Here is a 21,158-nt window from a genome sequence, read left to right as displayed (position 1 = left end):
GAAAAAAAGGGGAGGGATTTGGAGGAACAAATAGGAAGGACACATGGACGAGAACTAAGGGGGGTGGAAATGGGAGGGAGGTGGGGAACATGGGGCGGAGGGGGGGCTGGGATGGGAGAAATAGACAAAAAAATGTACTCGAAAAATAACTAAATAAAATTAAAAAATATATATAGATATCCAAGATGGAAGAAAATATACAACATTTTTCAGCATATTATGTTTTATTCCAAGAAAGTAAACATGCAACTGAAACACACAAAAAAAGATTTGTGCAGTGTATGGAGAAGGTGCTGTGACTGATTTAATGCATCAAAAGTGACTTGTGAAGTTTCGTGCTGGAGAATTTTCATTGGATGAAGTTCCATGGGTGAGCAGACCAGTTGAAGTTGGTAGTGATCAAATCAAGATATTTACTGAGAACAATCGACACTATACCATGCATGAGATAGCCAATATACTCAAAATATCCAAATCAAGTGTTGAAAATAATTTGCACCAGCTTGGTTATGTTTGGCTTTTACATAAATTAAGTGAAAAAAACCTTCCTGATTGTATTCAAAACAAATTGACAGGTGATAAAAAGTGGACACTTTATAATAATGTGGAATGGAGGAGAGAGTGGTGCAAGTGAAATGAACCATATCAACCACACCAAAGGCCAGTCTTCATCCAAAGAAGGTGATGTTGTATATATGGTGTGGTTGGAAGGGAGTCCTCTATTTTAAGCTTTTTCTGGAAAACCAAACAGTTCCAACAAGAACTGCTCCCAGTTAGATCAACTGAAAGCAGCACTCAACAAAAAGTGTCCAGTTAGTCAACAGAAAATGCATAGTAATCTATCAGGGTAATGCAAGACCTCATGTTTCTTTGAGGTCCAGGCAAAAACTGTTACATCTTTGCTGGGAAGTTCTGATTCATCTGTCATGTGTGCCAAATATTGCACCTTTGCATTTCCATTTATTTCAGTCTTTACAAGACTCTTTTAATGGAAATATTTCAATTCCCCAGAAGACTGTAGAAGGCACCTGTAAGAGTTCTGTGCTCAAAAAGATAAAAATTTGGGGAAGATGGAATTATGAAGTTGTTTGAAAGATGGCAGAAGGTAGTGGAACAGAATGGTGAATATGTTGTTCAATAAAGTTGTTGGTGGAAATGAAAACTGTCTTTTATTTTTACTTAAAAACCAAATGAATGTTTTAGCCAACCCAATACATAAAGACTTCATTTCAACTGGGATGTTTAACCTCATCCTCCAATAAGAGAAGAAGGCACACACATGGCAGCAATGTCCTGTCAATGTCTGCTTTGCCTATTATCTGCTTCGTGTAAGCAGCCATCTTTGGCTATTCAACTGAAATTTGTTGCTCCTACACATCCAGACTCCACTCTCTTGCATTTTCTCTAGTACTTCCCCAGCTTGCTACTTTAAGATATGTTCCTAGGCTCATTACACCATCCTGGCTATGAGGTGAGTCTGGGCTACTGGTGAGAGGAAGATCAAGGAGGATGTAGTAAGATACACAACAAACAGTTCCCAGAGAAGCCACATGCTGAGCACTGTATCCATAGCTGCCATTTATCCATCACCTTGGCAAAATGTGTACTGTGAAGGTGTTACTTGCCAGGTACAGGGCCTGGGCTTACAGAGACAATAGGGACAAAGCATAAGGTCCCTGCCTTCATGGAGACTTGAGCCCAGTAGGGAGGATAGACAAAGAAAGAAAGAATAAAGGCAAAGGAATAAAAGAATTACAAGTTCTGTGAAGAAAACAAAGGATGCAAAGAGTAATGAGGCTAGCTGCTGGAGGTGAGATAGTCAGCTAATGCTGCTCTGAGGAGATGACTGAAGATGTGCCTGAGTCAGCCAGGAGAAGTGCACATATTTACACTTTGCTGAATGTTTTAAGAACACTATCTGATATTCACCATGGTGACCTTGTGAGATTTTATCATCCCCATCTCAGAGGTGAGGGAACAGGTTGAAGGAGGTAAAGTAACCCAAGGTCACAGTGCGTTAGTGTTTGAACTGGAATTTCAAATGTTCCAACTCCAAAACTTATGTTCATGGCAACTACCTGGACTGGGATGTTGGAGAAAGTTGGCCAGGTGAGGAGGACAGACAGATAATGGACACTGAATGCCAGAGAGGTCTGTATACATGTTGCTCTGGAGGCAACAGTGCATCTCTCTAATCAGGAGTGGAGCTTTGCGAGTATTGTACCTGATGATGGTGACCATTTTTTAAAAAGATTTTGTTTGTTTTTAGACAGAGGGGAAGGGTGGGAGAAAGAAAGGGAGAGAAACATCAATGTGTGGTTGCCTCCTCAAGCACTCCCTTCTAGGGACCTGGCCCACAACTAAGGCAAGTGCCCTGACTGAATATCAAACTGGCAACCCTTTGCAGGCTGGCGCTCAATCCACTGAGCTATACCAGCTAGGGCTGATGATAGTGATTATTTTAAAAAGATTTTATTTATTGTTTGAGAGAGGGGAAGATAAGGAGAAAGAGAGGGGAACATCTACAGGTTGTCTCTTGTACACCCCCAACTGGGGACCTGACCCTGACGGGGAATTGAACCAGTGACGTTTACTTTACAGGCTGATGCTCAACCTACTGAGTTAGGTCAGTCAGAGCAATGGTCTTTCTTTCTTTCTTTCTTTCTTTCTTTCTTTCTTTCTTTCTTTCTTTCTTTCTTTCTTTCTTTCTTTCTTTCTTTCCTTCCTTCCTTCCTTCCTTCCTTCCTTCCTTCCTTCCTTCCTTCCTTCCTTCCTTCCTTCTTCCTTCCTTCCTTTCTTTCTTTCTTTTCCTTTTCTTTCAACCCCCCAGCTTTATAGAGTTGTATTTTACATACAAAACACACCTACTTCAATGATTTTTAAAGACATTTACAAAGTTGAGCAACTGTAATCAAAATCGGATTTTAGAACATTTGCAAGACCTAAAAAGTTACATATTTGCAGTCACTCCCCAATCACACTTCCAGCCTCAGGTCACCATTAATCCTTCTGTCTCCATACATTTATCTTTTCTGTACATTTCATGTAAATGCACTCATATATCTTTTGCATCTGGCTTCTTTCACTTAGCACAATGTTTTTGGTGTTGATTTATTAATGTAGCATGTATCAGTAGTTCCTTTTTATTGCTGAATAGTATCTCATGATATGGCTATTGCATTTTGTTTACCCAGTTACCAGTCAGTGCATATTCAAATTGTTTCTAGTTCTTGACTATTGTGAACATTGATGCTGTGGACAATTATGTACATGTTTTTTGGTAGACACATGTTTCACTTCACTTGGGTAGATACCTTAGAGTAGAATTGCCGGGCCATTCTGTTTATGAATTTGTTGAGTTGTTAGGTTTAACTTGTTAAGAAACTTTCAAACCCTTTTCTAAAGTGGCTGTACCACTTGACATCATTCCCATCAGCAATATATGAGGGTTCCAATTTCTTCATATTCTCAGCCAAGCCTGTTAGTGTATTTCTTTTTAATCATAGCTATGTTGGTGGATCTGAAATGGTATCTTATTGTGGTTTAAGTTTGCATGTCCCTGATAACTAATCATGTTGAGTGTCTTTTCACGTGCTTTTTTGCCATCTATGTATTCTCTCTGGTGAAGTGTGTATTCAAGTCTTTTGCACACTTTCAATTGGGTTGTTTGTCTTTTTATTATTGAGATAGAGGAATTCTTTATGCTGGATGTCAGTCCTTTATCATATTATGATTTGCAAATATTTTCTCCCAATATGTGGCTTGTCTTTTCATTTTCTTAATGGTGTCTTTCAAGGGCAAACATTTGTAATTTTGATGGTTTAATTTATCAAATTGTTTTTTATTGATTGTGCTTTTGGTATCATATCTTATAAATCTTCACCTAATTTAAAGTTGTGGAAACTTTCTCCTTTGTCTTTTTTCTAAGAGGTTTGTGGTTTTGGTTTTTAAATTTAGGTCTATAATCCATTTTGAATTAAGTTTTTTTTCTTTTTTTTAATTTATTTTTTATTGATTATGCTGTTACAGTTGTTCTATTCCCCTCTTCATTCCCCTCCACCCTACCCGCCCATCCCCACCATTACCCCCCCTTTAGTTTATGACCATGTATCTCAAGTTCTTTAGATTCTATATTTCCCATACTATTCTTGCCCCCATCTATTTTCTATCTACTGTCTATGCTGCTTATTTTCTGTACCTTCTCCCCCCTTCTCCTCCTCCCACTCCCCTGTTGCTAACCCTCCTTGAGATCTTCATTTCTATGTTTCCACTCCTGATCTACCTGTCCTTTCAGTTTGCTTTTGTTTTAGGTGTGGTTGTTAATAACTGTGAGTTTGTTGTTCTTTCACTGTTCAGGTTTTTTTTAACTTCTTTTTCTTAGATAAGTCCCTTTAACATTTCATATAATAAGGGCTTGGTGATGATGAACTCCTTGAATTTGATCTTATCTGAGAAGCGCTTTATCTGTCCTTCCATTCTAAATGAAAGTTTTGCTGGATAGAGCAATCTTGGTTGTAGGTCTTTGGATTTCATGACTTGGAATACCTCTTTCCAGCCCCTTCTTGCCTGTAAGGTCTCTTTTGAGAAATCTGCTGACAGTCTGATGGGGACTCCTTTATAGGTGACTGTCCCCTTATCTCTTGCTGCTTCTAGAATTCTCTCCTTCATTTTAATCTTGGCTAATGTAATTATGATGTGCCTTGGTGTGTTTCTTCTTGGGTCCAACTTCTTTGGGACTCTTTGAGCTTCCTGGAGTTCCTAGAAGTCTATTTCCTTTGCCAGATTGGGGAAATTCTCCTTTATTATTTGTTCAAATAAGTTTTCCACTGGTGGCTGTTCCTGTTCCCCTTCTGGTACCCCTATAATTTGAATGTTGGAGCGTTTAAAGATATCCTGGAGGTTCCTAAGACTCTCCTCATTTTTTTGAATTCTTGCTTCTTCACTCTTTTCTGGCCATTATTTGCTTTCTTCTGGTCCACTCCATTGATTTGAGTCCCAGTTTCCTTTTCATTGCTATTGGTGTCCTGTGCAATTCCATTCATTTCGATTAGTTTCGCCTTCATATATTTCTGTAATTTGTGCCTAAAATCAATCAGTTCTGTGAGCATCCTGATCACCAGTGTTTTGAACTGTGCATCTGAAAGTTTGGCTATTTCTCTGAAATAGAAATGGTGAGGTCTCTGAGAGGCTTTCAAGATGGCGGTGTACTAGGACGGAGCAGATACCAGTTCCTAGTACGAAAAGAGAGAAACCTGTCCAATTGGAGGAGGTGAAACCAGCAAGCCAGCAGTTGCCAAGCATATATGAAAATAAGAGACCAGAAACCTCATCGGTCATGGAGGAACCAGACGAGTCACAATCAACTTGAAAATATGAAAAGACCAGAGCTGGACCCATAGAAGAGGCCTCCAAATAGTAGAGTCAGAGAGGCAAATTGCACATTGTTGTAGGAGAGAAGCCAAAAGTTGCTGCATATTTGAGTAGGTGGAAGCAGAGAACGACAGGATAACCAAAAGAGACTGCACCACTGAAATTCACAGGCATTCCACCACAAAAGTTCACACCATAAACCCAGGGTGTCAAAATAGATTAATCTAAGAAGCTGAGGCTAACAAGAAGACTCTCACAAACAATGGGAAGACAAAGAAACAATCCCCAAATGAAAGGAAAGGAGGAACCCTCAGAAAGAATGTTAGATGAAATAGAGGCAAGTCAACTATCAGATACTGAATTCAAAGCACTGGTTATCAGGAAGTTCAAAGAGCTCACAATCAGCTACCAGAAACTACAGGGGAGCTACAATGATGTCACAGCGAAATATCAACATGAAAAAGGAAATGGAAATTATTAGCAAGGGCCAAGAGGAAATGAAGAATACAATTTCTGAATTAAAAAACACAGTAGAAAACATTAAAAATAGGGTAGATGAAACAGAAGATCGGATTAGTGAATTGGAGGACAAAGTAGAAAGCATCTCACAGAAAGAACAGGAAAGGGAAAAGAGGCTCAGAAGGAATGAAGAGGGATTAAGAGAAATGCAAGACAATATGAAACCTAATAATATGAAACCTAATAATATCCGAATAATAGGAATACCAGAAGTAGAAGAAGAAGAACAAGGGATAGAAAACATATTGGAAAGAGTATTGAGAGAAAATTTCCCTAATTTGATAAAAGAAAAAGTCACACAAATCCAGGAATCACACAGAGTCCCATTCAAGAGGAACCCAAGGAGGCCCACTTCAAGACACATCATCACTAAAATGGCAAAATTCCAAGACAAAGAGAGAATCTTAAAGACAGCAAGGAAAAAAAAAAGAAATAACATACAAGGGAGTCCCAATAAGGTTATCCACTGACTTCTCAATGGAAACACTCCGAGCAAGAAGAGAATGGCAAGAAATATTCCACGTAATGAGAACCAGAGGCCTACAACCAAGGCTACTTTACCCAGCAAGGCTCTCAATCAAGATAGAAGGCCAAATAAAGAGCTTCCAAGACAAAAGAAGTCTAAAAGAATTTGCTGCCACCAAGCCAGCTCTACAAGAAATACTAAAAGGTCTGCTTTAAGGAAAGGAAGGAAAAGAGACAGACAGAGAGGAACACAGGTACAAAACTGGCAATGAATAAGTACCTATCAAGAATAACCTTAAATGTAAATGGATTAAATGCTCCAATCAAAAGACACAGAATAGCTGCATGGATAAGAAAGTATGACCCACACATATTCAGCCTACAAGAGACCCACCTCAGGACAAAAGACCATCACAGACTAAAAGTGAAAGGCTGGAAACAAATTTTCCAAGCAAATGGACAAAAAAAAAAAAAAAAGCTGGGGTAGCAATTCTCATATCAGACAAAATAGACTTCAAAAAAAGAGCCATAAAGAGTGACCCAGAAGGTCACTTCATAATACTCAAGGGAAGAATCCACCAAGAATACATTAACATCATAAATATATATGCACCCAACATAGGAACACCAAAATATATAAAGAAAATCTTAGAGGAATTCAAGAAAGATATAGACAGCAACACAATTATAGTGGGGGATTTGAACACCCCACTATCAAAAATGGACAGATCTTCCAAACAAAATATCAACAAAGATATTGCGGCATTAAACAACACCCTTGATGAAATGGACCTAACCAATATATACAGAGGTCTTCACCCCAAAGAAGCTAAATACACATTCTTTTCAGAAATGATGAGGTCTCTGCATCCATGTGACTTCAGTTGAGGCCTGACTTCAGCTGTTTGTGGCTTGCTGACCTGTGACCATGGAAGCCCTCTGGCAGTGGGCTGGAGAGGGGAGGAGAGAGAGTTTTTTCTTGGTTTCAATGTTGTCACTGGAGTCATGGTGGTGGCAAAGAAAGGCCCTTCTTCCTTAAATCCCATGCTGCTTCATGCTGAGGGTAGTAGGTCAGAGCTGGAGAGCACTTTAAAAACAATCTTCCCACCCTGACTGGTGTGACTTGGTGGGGCATTATCCCACAAAGCCAAAGGTCATTTAAATTTCCGGTCAGGGCACAGCGGGTTGCGAGTTTAGTCTCTGGTCAGAGTACATAGGAGAGGCAATGGATTGGTGCTTCTCTCTTGTATTGATCTGTCTCTCCATTTTTCTCTTCTTCTCTTTCCCTATCTCTAAAAATAAATAAATAAAATCTTTTTAAAAAACCCAATCTTCCCAATTTAGTTTTGAACAGATTATGCATGTAGAACATTTAGAACAGTGCCCAGTTTAAAATATGTGGCGACTCTTACCTATTGTTACAATATTCCCCTTTATCCACAGTTTTGATTTCCACAGCCTGTGGTCAACCATGGTTCGAAAATACTAGATGGAAAATTCAAGAAATAAATAATTAATAAGTTTTACGTTTAAATTAATAAGTTTAAACTGTTCACTGAGTAGTGTGATGAAATCTTGTGTCGTCTCACCTGAGGTTCAAATGATCCCTTTGTCCAGTGTATACACACTGTACGTACAGTACAATAAGGTAATTTGAGGGAGATACTACATTCACCTAACTTTTATTACAGCATATTTTATAGTTCTATTTTTTATTGTGCCTAATTTATAAATTAAATTTCATTGTAGGCTTGTACATATAGGAAAAAACAGTATATACAGAGCTTGATACTATCTATGGTTTCAGGCACCCATGAGGGTCTTGGAACATACCCCATGTGGACTTCTCCATTACTGACTAGTTCATGTCATTTTTCATATCTAGTATGTTCCTGGTATGGATTATATTTGGCATTTGTATAGTCTTTGCAGTTTCATATAATAGCTAATACTGATTTTTACTTTGCACAAACTTCTTTATGTAGATTACTTCATTTAATCCTCACAATAGCACTATAGACTATGCCACTGATTATTTTCATTTCACAGACAAAGAAACTGACATAGAGTAAGAAAGTCCCTTTTCCAGGGTCATGCAGCTAGTAAACAACTTACTTGGGATTCAAACCCATATTTCTTTGACTACAAAACACTTAATTCCTGAGCTGTATGACAGGGGTCCCCATTTCATAGGTAAAGATCTCACAGCTGGAGCATAGGTAACACTCCTTTTTTCTGGCACTGTTCTGGATTTGGCCCTCCCATCTCCTGACCACATAGGACCATATCTGGCTAGCTATGGCACAGCGACCAGGGCCTCTGGCACCAACTTCCCAGACCCGAATGGCTCTGGAGACCTCCATTCTGGTTCTCTTGGTACATGGAGCACTGCCTAGATGGTGTTTACTCTCACATGACTGCTGTGTATGTATGTATATTTGTTGATTAAAAATATTACTTGCTGTATTTTGTAGAAACATTAAAATAGATTACAAATCTTGCATTGCCAACAAGAAGCCTGCGAATGTTTTCCTTAACACCTCACTCCCCGTGTAGTATGGTTCAGATGATACCACCTGGGCTGGGACTTGGGAATCAGAGCCTGTGACTCAGCCTGCGTAGAACCCACCATAGCTGCTCTTACTCTTGGACCAGAAGTGAGCCTTTAACTTTTACCTACCAGGGCATAGGTTCTTGCCTTTTTCTGGCTCTCTGGCCCAATTATTTGGCCTGATTCTTCTCACACACTGGCCTTCTGTCAGGCCCTTGGATATGCCAGCTTCAGCTCTTCTCAGAGACTTTATACTTATCTTCTCTGCTTGGAACTAGATCATTTTCTTGTGGATCTCAAGATGTAAATGTGGAGGCAGACATCTTAACATTGGTGTCATCTCCTCCAAGAGATCTTCCCCAATGCCTGTGGCTTCCTGCACACATCCCATCACTGAGATGATGTATTTTATTCTTTCCTAACACTTATCAGTAACATATATCACTGATTTTTAAGACATGTTTTAACATCTCTGAAATAGGGATGTCATAAAATAGGTGGAATGGTAATTTCATTGGTGTTCTTTGTCTTCAGGTAATGTAAAAATAATGGCATGATTTATAACTGTTTTAGGTTGTCTTAGATTGGATGAAATAAGGTTTGTAAAATGTTTACTTGTTTATTGTCTCACCTCCCATTAGAATGTAAGGTCCATTGAAGCTTACATTTTATGTAAGGGACCACGTCCCTTACATGTCAGGGACCATGTCTCTTTTACTGCTATTTCACTGTTGTTTCTTTTACCTACTATTTCTAGAGCAATTGCTTTTACACAGTGGGTGCTTAATAAGCAAATATTTGCTGAGGGAAAATGGGTTGGAGTTATGTTGTCCTTGGCCAGGCTGCTTCCTCTGGTTCCCAGGGCCTCCTAGAAAGGAGCCATATCTACATGTGCCAGCATCTGTTCTTCCTGGTCACAAGACCCTTTATAGCATGACCATTACCAAGGTGATTGCCTGTTTCATGTACATCATGCATAATTGATCACCCCATACCCACATATGACCACTCAGTGCTCTCCTCCCTTTGGATACATGTCTCAGAGGACTCAGAGAATCCACTGGGTGCTGAGAGGAGAAGGAGAGCTGGTAAATGTTTAGCAACTGGTTTTTCTCCCGAGAAAGGCCCCTAATTTCTGTGGCTTTTTAAGCTAAGTCTCTGGTATGATATGTATATATTTAATCTTTAATTTATGCTGTGCTATAGAACAATTGTATTTGAATTTTAAAAATTATCAGGTCTAAAAAATGTAGCTAATTTAAAGCTGGTCATAAAGTCAAACAGCTTGTATAATTCCCCAAAATTTTAAAATTGGCTCTTGCAGGCCAATTTCAGCACACTTTCGGGACACCGAAATCTTTTTCCATTGCAGATTCACTCTTGAGTGCCAACTGCATACCCTACTGCCTGGAAAAACATGCCATCTCAGCCTGCTGTCACCTCACACCCAATCAGGTGTGACCTGTGTAGTTGATTTGAGCAAGAGATGGGCACTAGACTGTGCTATAGAGTCTACTCTTGACTTCACCAAACATTGACTTTACTTCATGTCATTAGAGGTTTTAGTTGCTACGCTGTAAAAAGGAGGGAATGAGCCAGTGAATTTTAAAGGTTTTTTTCCCTTCAGATATATGTAATCTGGGATTTTATATCTACAATCAAGCTAATTTTCTATTTTCTCAAATAGTCTCTCTTTCCTTGATTTACCTTTTTCTGTCATTCTCACACAAGTTCTTCCATTAACTTAAGACCAAAACTCCCTTTTCTTTAACTGTGCTCCCTCCTTTGTTCCCTCACCACTGAAATAGTCCTAGACAAAACCTGTTATTGCAAGTCATTGCTGCTACTGCAGGCCCTTGTCACTTCATGAATAAGGGCATGCTCCCTACTCGAGTCTGCTCCCTATTAACACAGCCGAGTCACCTTCCAAAACACCACCTTATGTTCCTTCCTGGCTTAAAAACGTTCATCAAGGCCCACAATTATTTGAGCCCTATGTCTGACTTTGAAGTCTCTGTCAGTACCAGCTCTATCCAAGTCCACCTTCCAAATCCATACCTTTTAAAGTGAAAGGGCTGAAGGCACACCTGTCTCTGGCTGGCTGTCTCTTTCCACCAGGCTGGCACTGTGGGAGATTACCTCTTCTTCCTCTCCACACACTGTAGAGGAGAGGTTTTGGACAGAAGAGAAGTCCAAACCCTGCTGCTGACCTCAGGAACACACACAGGTGTACTTTCCTTAGAATATCTTGCTGTTGCTGAGTGACATCCTGTCTGGAATGCTCATTTTTGTTTCTGGTTCTCTTTTTATAACAGGTTTATTAAGATGTGATTTATATACCATACAATTCATCCATTTAAAGTGCACAATTCACTGGTTTTTAGAATAGTCACAAATATGTACAACTATCATCACAATCATTTTTAGAACATTTTATCACCCCCCACCCCTTTAAGAGTAAGAAAAACTCTCTTACTCTTAAAACTGTTCTTTTTTTAAAAATATTTTATCTATTTATTTTTAGAGATAGGAGAAAGGAGGGAGAAAAAGAGGAAGAGGAACATCAATGTGTAGTTGCCTGTCATGTGGCCCCTACTGGGATCCTGGCCCACAACCCAGGCATGTGCCCTGACTGGGTATTGAACCGGTGACTCCCTGGTTTGCAGCCTGTGCTCAATTCACTGAGCCACACCAGCAAGGGCTAAAACCCTCTTACTCTTTAGTCATCAGTTCGTAGTTTACCCATTCCTCCAAGTCCAAGGCAACCACTTTTGTCTCAGTAGATTTGCTCATTCTGAATATTTCAATTTAGTGGAATCGTATAGTTTAGCTTTACACTTATGTTTAGTTTATTTCACTTATCGGAATGGTTACAGGTTTATTCATTTTTAGCATGTGTGAGCACTTAATTCTTTTTTATGGATCATATGGTAACTCTATATTTAACCTTTTGAGGAACTTCCAGAGCGTTTTCCACAGTGTCTGTGTTATTTTATATTGTCATCAGCAATGTATGAGGATTCTGATTTCTCTATATCCTTGCCAACACTTGTTATTATCTGACTTTTTGACTATAGCCATCCTAGTGGGTGTGAAAGTGGTATTTCCCTGTAGTTTGAATTTGCCTTTCTCTAATGACTAATGATATTGAGCATCTTTTATATATATATATTTTGGAGAACTACTTATTCAGATCCTTTGTCCATATTTTAATTGGGTTGTTTTCTTTTTGTTATTGAGCTGTGGGAATTCTTTATATATTCTAGATACATATCTCTTGTCAGATACATGATTTGCAAATATTTCCTCCCATTCTGGTGGTTATCTTTTTATTTGATTTTGTCCTTTGGTACTAAGAACCTGAGTTTTGTTGAAGTTCATCATACCTGTTTTTCTTTGATTGCTCCTGCTTTTGGTGTCATACTTAAAAATCCACTACCAGATCCAGGATCATAAAGATTTACTCCTAAAAAGAAGGGAAAGGGATTAACTCCTATATTTTTTCAAAGAGTTTCATTGTTCTAGCTCCTACATTTAGGTCTCTGATTCATTTGTATGTGGTGTGAGGTAGGTTCTCAACTTCATTTTTTTGCATGTGTAAATCCAGTTGTACCAGCACCATTTGTTGAAGAGACTATTCTTTTTTAAAGATTTTATTTATTTATCTTTAGAGGGGAAGGGAAGGAGAGAGGGAGAGAGATGTATGGTTGCCTCTTGTGGGTCCCCTGCTGGGAACTGGCCTGCAACCCAGGCATGTGCCCTGACTGGGAATCAAACTGAGGTTGTTTGGTTCACAGGCCCATGCTCAATCCACTGAGCTACACCAGCCAGGTCTGAAGAGACTATTCTTACCCCATTAAATTATGTTGGTACGTCTGTCAATCAGTTTACCATAGATATATAGGTTTGTTTTTAGATTCTTAATTTTCTTCTGTCGTCTTCTTTTGTCCTATATTACTAAATAGCTATTTGATTTGCATCAATCTTAAATACTAGAGGGACTCAATTATTATTATTTTTTAATTTTATTTAGTTATTTTTCAAGTACAGTTTTTTTTCAAGAATTTGTCTACTTTTAATTTTTTTTCCATTTTTGCAACAGCTATTCTTTTTTTTAATTTTATTTAGTTATTTTTCAAGTACATTTTTTTGTCTATTTTTCCCATCCCAGCCTCCCCCGCCCCTTGCTCCCCACCTCCCTCCCATTTCCACGCCCCTTAGTTCTCCTCCATGTGTCCTTCCTATTTATTCCTCCAAATCCCTCCCCTTTTTTTCCCTTAAATTCCCTTCCCTCTCCCCTCTGATCACTGTCCCCTTGTTCTCTATTTCAGTGTCTTTCTTTTTATTCTGCTTGCTTGTTTGTTTTGTTGTTTAGCTTCCTCTTAAAGGTGAGATCATATGGTATTTGTCTTTCAACACCTGGCCTATTTAACTCAGCATAATGCTTTCCAGTTCCATCCATGTTGTTGCAAAGGGTAGTAGCTCCTTCTTTCTCTCTGCTGCATAGAATTCCATTGTGTATATGTACCACAATGTTTTGATCCATTCATTTACTGAAGGGCACCTAGGTTGCTTCCAACTCTTGGCTATTGTAAATTGTGCTGCTATGAACATTGTGGTGCATAGGTTCTTTGAAATTGAAGTTTTAGGATTGTTAGGATATAATCCTAGCAGTGGAATTGCTGGGTCAAAAGGCAGGTCGATTTTTATTTTTCTGAGAAAATTCCATAGTGTTTTCCATAATGGTTGTACCAGTCTGCAATCCCACCAACAGTGAACTAAGGACCCCTTTTCCCCAACCTCTCCAACATTTGTTGTTTGTTGCTTTGTTTATGATAGCCATCCTGACCGGTGTAACCCCAGAGCAAGGAATATAAAGGAAAGAATAAACAAATGGGATCTCATCAAAATAAAAAGCTTCTGCGTGGCTAAAGAAAACAGTACTAAATTAAAAAGACAACCAACTGTATGGGAAAACATATTTGCCAATGATACCTCAGACAAAGGTTTAATCTCCAAAATATACAAAGAACTTACAAGACTCCACTCTAAGAAGTCATCTAACCCAATTAAAAAATGGGAAAAGGACTTGAACAGACACTTCTCCAAGGAGGACATACAGAATATCCAGAGACACATGAAGAGATGCTCAATATCACTAGCTATCAGAGAGATGCAAATTAAAACCACAATGAGATACCACTTTATACCGGTCAATTATTTTTATTACTGTTATCTTAAGTTGCTAAAAACTGTTTAAGCTGGAAAGCATTATGCTAAGTGAAATAAGCCAGGCAGTGAAAGACAAATACCATATGATCTCATCTTTAACAGGAACCTAAACAACAAAACAAACAGAAAATATAACCAAAGGCACTGAAATAGAGAACAGGCTGACAGTGAACAGAGGGAAGAGGGGAGGGAATTTCAGTGGAAAAGGGGAAGGGTTTACAGGAACAAGTATGAAGGACACATGGACAAAAATAAGGGGGGGTGTAAATGGGAGGGAGGTGGGGAGGGCTTGGAGGGTGGGTTGGGATGGGAATAAAAGGCAGAAAACTATACTTGAACAACAACTAAAATAAATAAATAAATAAACAGAAGTGCCAAAAGTAAAAGTCCTGCACCAGCTTTTTCTGCTGCTACTTGTAGGACTTTGTGTTTTTTGTTTTATTTTTAGAGATTTTATTTATTGATCTTTAGAGAGGAAGGGAAGGAAAGAAAGAGAAATATCAATGTATGGCTGCCTCTCGTGAGCCCTCTGCTGGAAACTGGCCTGCAACCCAGGCATGTGTCCTGACTGGGAATCAAACCGTGATCATGTGGTTCACAGGCCTGCGCTCAATCCACTGAGCTACACCAGCCAGGGCTAGGACTTTATGTTTTTTATGTAGCCTTTTAGACTTTCATATATGAACAGTTTCATACATGCATATATGCATAAATGTGAACATTCAAATGTATTTTCACATTTGTGAATGTACACACACATATATTGACATTTGTTTGTATGTTTATAATTTTTATAATTGTATATCTGTTTTTTGCAAAAATTGAGATATGCAGTGTCCTGTACTTTATAAATCAGCAGTATATCATATACATCCCTTTGTGACAGTTACGTCTTACCTCATTCTTTTTTATTTTTTAATTTTTAAAAAATTTTATTTATTTATTTTTAGATGGAGGGGAAGGGAGGGGGAAGGACAGAGAGAGAACATCAATGTGTGGTTGCCTCTCACATGCCCCACACTGGGGACCTGGTCCTCAACCTAGGCATGTGCCCTGACTGGGAATCAAACTGGTGACCTTTTGGTTCGCAGGCTGGCACTCAGTCCACTAAGCCACACCAGCCAGGGCAACATTCTTTTTTCAGACGTAAAAAAATAAAAAAATTTTTTCTATCCTCACCCAAGGACAATTTCATTGATTTTATAGAGAGGAGAAGGGTAGGAAAGAAATATCAGTTTGAGAAACATCGCCTCTCACATGTGCCCTGGTTGGGGACTGAACCCACAACTTAGGCATGTGCCTGAGGAATTAGGAATTAAACCAGTGATGTTCTGGTTTATGGAATGATGCTCCAACCAATAGAGCCATACCAGCCAGGGCATCTCATTCTTTCTTAATGGTTTCATAATATATCAGAGCAGGTATATATCATCATTTCTTTAATGAGTTCTCTATTGCTACATATTTACATTGTTTTCTCCCCCCCCCCATTTTAATGCTGCTGAATACATGTGGGAACACTTTTCTCAAATGGATACCTGAAAGTGGAATTACTCATTGGGATTTTTGTCTTAAAGTAATTTTTACATTTCCCCCTAACTGTGCTTTATGATGCTTTGCACATATTAGGCAGTTAATTAATACTTACAGAAGTGAACACTTAAGGGTTTTCATTCTGCATTTATCCTTAGCTTGCTATTTCATTTTAATAAGCTGTTTAATGACGCCCTCATGCCTATTTCACTTCCTTTAAAATGAATGAAAGTTTTGGTGATCCAGTCTTCATTAGAAAGAACTAAGGTAAAATGAGTATGTGTGGCACTGGGGAATATACAAAGTTGAGTAAGAGGAGACCCCAGCCTTCTAGATATTTACAAACCAGTAGGATGAGGCAGATAGGATGTTTGGTATGTGTGTCCCTAAGAGGCACACATGAGTCTTAAAAGGAACAGGAGAAATGCTACTTCACTTGGTTGCTAACAGGGAAGATTCTCCAGAGGGGGGGTCATGGAGATGCCCTTAAAGGAAAGATAAAATTTGGGCAGTTGAAGGCATACAAGAAGTGGGGATCTGCTGGTGCTTCTTGATGGAAGAAGAGCATAATGAGTTCAGAGGGGGTGAGAAAAATGAGAACTCAGGTTTCACTTGTTCATATGCAGGCAGGGAGCAGCAGGTGATGAAGCTAGAAAAACAGCAAGGAACCTGCTGTGGTCAACCTGGAATCCAGACAGAGGTTTGGCACTAATCTGATAGGCACTGGGCCATTACAAGAAGTTTGGAATGGAATTGTGTTATTGGAGTTGGTCTTGAGGATGTGGTGTCAGTGGTCAGTCTAGAGCATGGTTAAAGGCTAATCCTCATTTACAGAGGTTTCTATGGTATAACTTTTTCCCATTCCTCAATTCTTCCCTTAGCTTTCTGAAAATGTGGTTAACTGCATGAAAGATTCCAACCAGCCTTCCAAAGTGGGCCAGCTGACTTTCCCTCCTGCTCCTCTACATTATGCACCTCTAAAGGCCTGGAGAAAGGTACGGCATGTTGTAGTGATTCTGTGGAAAGCTGGATTAGAGTGTGAAAGGAATGATAAACCATGTTCCTTGCAGAACATGTTTAACAGCTAATGTGACTCCTGGTTGTTTTGGGGAGATATGAACAACTCCTTTCCGATAACTGCTTTTGAGGAGAGTGTGGCTTCCGTGCATGACAGATGCTGTCTGCTATAACGAGAACAGCACAGGTTAGTCAGAGCTTCTGTGATTGGGGCTAAACTGTTTTAGTTTTAAACTGTTTTAAACAGAAAACTGTTTCAGTTTTTCTATATGTAAAAATGAGGCAAAAGGGCTTGGTTTGACAACTCCTATAAGAAGTTGCTTTTAAGGATTCATAAGCAAAACATAATTATTAATGTTAGTATGGTCCAAAGAATGGTAGAGATGTATGTGAATTGGGACAATTAGCAGGAATTGAGTAAGTGATTCTGGCATCAACCTCAGCAACTCCACCCTAGCCCACACATCGTGGTTCTGGCCTGGGCTTCTGGGGGTGCCTTTGATCCTATACCTCCCAGGAGTTCTTCTTCATGCACCCATGCCATGCAGAGGTCTAATCTGATTTGTTCACTACTGTTTCTTGCCTATCACAAATGAAGAAATTTGTGCTTTTCTCTAAATAACTACTTTCAGCAAACACAAAGGAACAAAAAAAGTTTAAGAAAGGAGGTATAAGGTATGAAAATGTTAAGATATTACGAACTACAAAAGTCTTGGGGCAATTGCTGTTCATGAGAACCTGGGTCTTAGCTATGACTTGTAACTTGATGTGTACTTTTTCACCAATTGACTGGAGGAGCCATGGCACTATGGAGTATAAACTCTGTCTCACCATGGATAACTGTTCTTTGTACTGTATGTGGTCTTACATTAGAGTTGTCTTTTCTGATGATCCTTCCTATTAGGTTAGAAAATTATAGAAGGCAAGAATGATACCCTGTCTATTCAGCATTTACTGAAAGCTAGCCAGAGATCAGGGCATGTGCCTTGTTCTGAGACACAGCGGCAGGTATAAAGAGACACCATTCTATGGCACCCGTTGCTCTAGTTAAGGAGCCAAATACACATCTAACCCTGTAGGTCACATTTTTCATGTGATGCTGCAACATTACATGCATGCCCAAAGTCTCAGGCAGAGGAGTGAGTGACACTATTTCAGGGCTGGGCTCCCAGGAAGGCTGACTTTTGAACTGGATTTTGAAAGTGAGAGCAGTGGTAGACAGGTGGTTCAGGCATGGTGAATAGCATCAGCAGAGCAGGTGCAGCCTGGCCAGTGTGGACCTCAAAGCAGTTTGCTATCTCTAGAGTACAAGTAGGAAAGAGGAGGTGTCAGGGCTATGCTCAGGGGCTAGGTCCTGGAGACCTCTACACAGTGATGAGAGAGCTTTGGCTTCATCCTTGTGGCCAGAGTGCCAGCCAGGCCTTCTACATCTCTCTCTCTGTATTTTCTGCTTGAGAGCTTCCTGAGCTTTAGGGAAAATCAGTGCCTGTATTTGGACCCATCCCAAGATCTTTTAGAATATTCTATTAGGGAAGGGGCTGAGTGAGGCTCTCAAAACCCACACAAGATGCCCCCATCCTTTATTATAAAAGCTAGGTCCCATGATTTGTCTAGCTTTGAAGTGGATCTAATGTAACCCAGGGCACTTTAATAAGCTGCATTAACTGGTGAGAGGGAGAAGTAATGAAAAGACAAAAGCTGCCAAAATATATTTTGCACACATCAGTTTCAGCTTTGGAAGATAAAAGAGGCACTTATTGTGGTTTTGGTAAGTGTCAATAGTTTAAGAAGCAAAAATTATGGTTCTTTTGTCATTTGGTTTTAGTTATAATAAAGTTTTTTTTGTTTGTTTAAATAATGAGTGTGAGTTTTGAGTTTCCGAATGCTAAAGAATAGTCAGCTGTGGGAGCAACTTCTCCCGAGTCCCCCCGAGTGCCACGGACACGAGTGAATGAATATGGCCGAGACATGCTGTGATCTGCTTGGGGAGGAGAAGTGGGCTGTGGCTAGTTTCTCAGGGGAGACAAAGGCCAGCAGTGGCCAGTTTCTCTGAGGAGAAAAAGGCCCCGAGCTTCCTGCTCCAGGGCTTTTACTGGGTTGTAATACACAGGAATATAGGGCGGCAAGGATCAAACAGTTGATACCATTTCAAAGAAATCTAAGGGCTTAGTCTGAGTGAGTGTCTGTCAGGAAGAGAGTTGCAGAAACTTTGGGAGCCATACTCATTTCCTCTCAGACCCTTATCATATGAATGAAAGCACTCTTAGCAGAGCAGATTTCCCAGGTTTATCAGCAAATCTTTGTGATGCCAGATTTTTTTCCCCAGGACATGCTCTAGCAAGGCAAGGAGCTGCACCTGTCCCCAACAGATATTCAGGCTTAAGGGGATTAGAGCCAGGAAGCATTTCTCCCAGAGAACATGGGGACTCCAGCTATGTCAAAGCCAGGGGGCAAGAGTCCACTGCTCTTTGTTGCAGCCCCCTCCCCCAGTCCTTCCATGAAGGCCTCCCAGGTGATCTAGTCTGGCTTAGGTTGCACCCCGCTGTGAGGGGTCTTACCTGTCATTGACTTCCGACCAAGCTTTGGGGGTAGGGAGAGGAAACCGAGGCAGTATTTGCTACCAGAGACAAGCTTTGTCTCCTGCGGCTGGCACTCTAGAGGTCAGCTCTCTCTCTTAGCCACAACGGGTAGAGATACAATTCCTAAAACTAGGCAGAGTGGTCTATAACAGTCAGCATAAGTGGACTGTCTTGGAGTTAACTAATTTTAAAATATTTTTCCTTTTAAAACTAGTGCTTGCTTTTATTTTAATGATAGAAACTAATTAGAAAAAAAAGTTAAAATTAAATTCTTATGTTACACTATACTTCAAAATAAATGTGAGGCATTATAAGATTTAAATTTAAGAATTGAAGCTATAAAAATGTACACAAGTACATAAAAGCACAATAAGTAGACTTTCTAAACTTCACATCAAATGAAGAAATCCTAAATTATGAAAAAAGTAGGTACTGAAGCTATAAGAAATTAGAGATAATTAAAAATAAATGAAGAATGAATAATAAACTAGGGAACTGTAACGTGACAGTATTGGTAATCTTAATACATACAGAGTTCTTAAAAGATTCTTTTTTTAAGTATTTTTTCCCAACCCAGCTCACCCCCTTAGTGCTCCCCACAAAAGATTCTTAATGCAAATGTACAGAAATGGTCATATACATGTGATGAGATTACAACTTCACTAACGATTAGACACATATTAAAAAATGAGGAGTACAAGGGGGCAGGGAAATGGGTAGGCTCATACATAGAAGGTGGGAGTGTGGATTAGTGTTACTTTCTCTACAATAGATTTATATGTTTGATACATTATTTTTATAGCAATAAAAGGAGAATTGTATAAAAAGCAAAAATAGGATAAATTATACCTCAATAAAACTGTCATAAGCAAATAAGTAAGTTCAGGGAGCATGAATGTCAAAATAAGAACTAGTCAGCAGTATACTATTTTTTATTCCTAGTTGAGAACCTATCATGTTACTATGCAGCATATAGGTGTGCCTTGCAGGCTGAAGCACTGATGGGCCCATCCTTCCACAGGGGGTCTGAAAGTGGGAATCATAGGATGATTACTTTTGGAAATGACTCCCTGAAGGCTGAGTGCTCCAGCCTGTGAGTGCAGCATTCTTTGAAAGGTCTTGGGATTGGAATAGCAAATCTTCATGTATTCTTTTACAAATTCTGGTTCTTCTATAACATTTTATGCAATTCTAGTAGCTGCCACTTTAGAAGCCTATGATGGAGGTGTAGGACATTTGGCCAAGGCCACAAAAAAGTGTTGAAATTTGGCTGGGAGATAGGAAGGGTAAAGGCTGGGGGAAGGAGGAGAACAAAACATTCTAAATCACCAAGTGGTGTGGAGAATTAGAGTGAATTGGATTTGCTCAGAAATCTCCAAGTTCATGACTATGAAAAGGTAGACTGACTGTAACAATTTAAAGAACCCAATAATACTAGAGGTTGATTCAGGTTAATTGATATATAAAATACCATTGATAGGGAGTGTTTGCCATATTCAGGATTAGAAATTCATAGAATGGGGTACTAAGAGAAGCAATATTTAAGCAACCTCTTTCCCCCATGTCAAAACTGCGACCCCAGAGGCTATCCTTTTAGCATGAAGCATGAAGTGGTCCTTCAGCTGTTCCTGGCCTGTGTTTCGTAGATGACCTAGATTCCAGGTGATTGTAGAATGAGTTTGGATAAATTTGAACACTGTACTCAAGTAGTTCTGCCCACTGCCAGTCCTGTGTAGTTGGAGGTTCTGGTCCAGAATGAGGGGGTGCAAGGTCTTTAGGCTGTTCCTCTCCAGATTAACTGGATCAAGGATGTATTCTGTGTTCATCCCTGGGGTGTGTCCCTCCTTGGGAATGTATTCCTGAGTTCCTTTCCTAGATGACTGCAGTGTCTT

The 21,158-nt window shown here is 39.5% G+C and overlaps 1 protein-coding gene across 1 annotated transcript in view; it reads left to right on the top strand.

Moving 5' to 3' along the window:
* CHCHD6 (coiled-coil-helix-coiled-coil-helix domain containing 6) overlaps nucleotides 1–21,158 on the top strand; it is a 365,550-nt gene that overhangs the window by 12,608 nt on the left and 331,784 nt on the right. Inside the window, 2 exon segments of the mRNA XM_053670281.1 lie at nucleotides 16,552–16,630; nucleotides 16,633–16,668. Coding sequence (XP_053526256.1) covers nucleotides 16,552–16,630; nucleotides 16,633–16,668 — 115 coding nt within the window.

Source organism: Artibeus jamaicensis, unplaced genomic scaffold (assembly GCF_021234435.1).
Source record: "Artibeus jamaicensis isolate MK-2021 breed Jamaican fruit bat unplaced genomic scaffold, CSHL_Jam_final contig_558, whole genome shotgun sequence".
NCBI classification, from domain to species: domain Eukaryota; kingdom Metazoa; phylum Chordata; class Mammalia; order Chiroptera; family Phyllostomidae; genus Artibeus; species Artibeus jamaicensis.
Note: the sequence above shows the minus strand (reverse complement) of the source record. Positions and strands in the feature narration are given on the sequence as shown.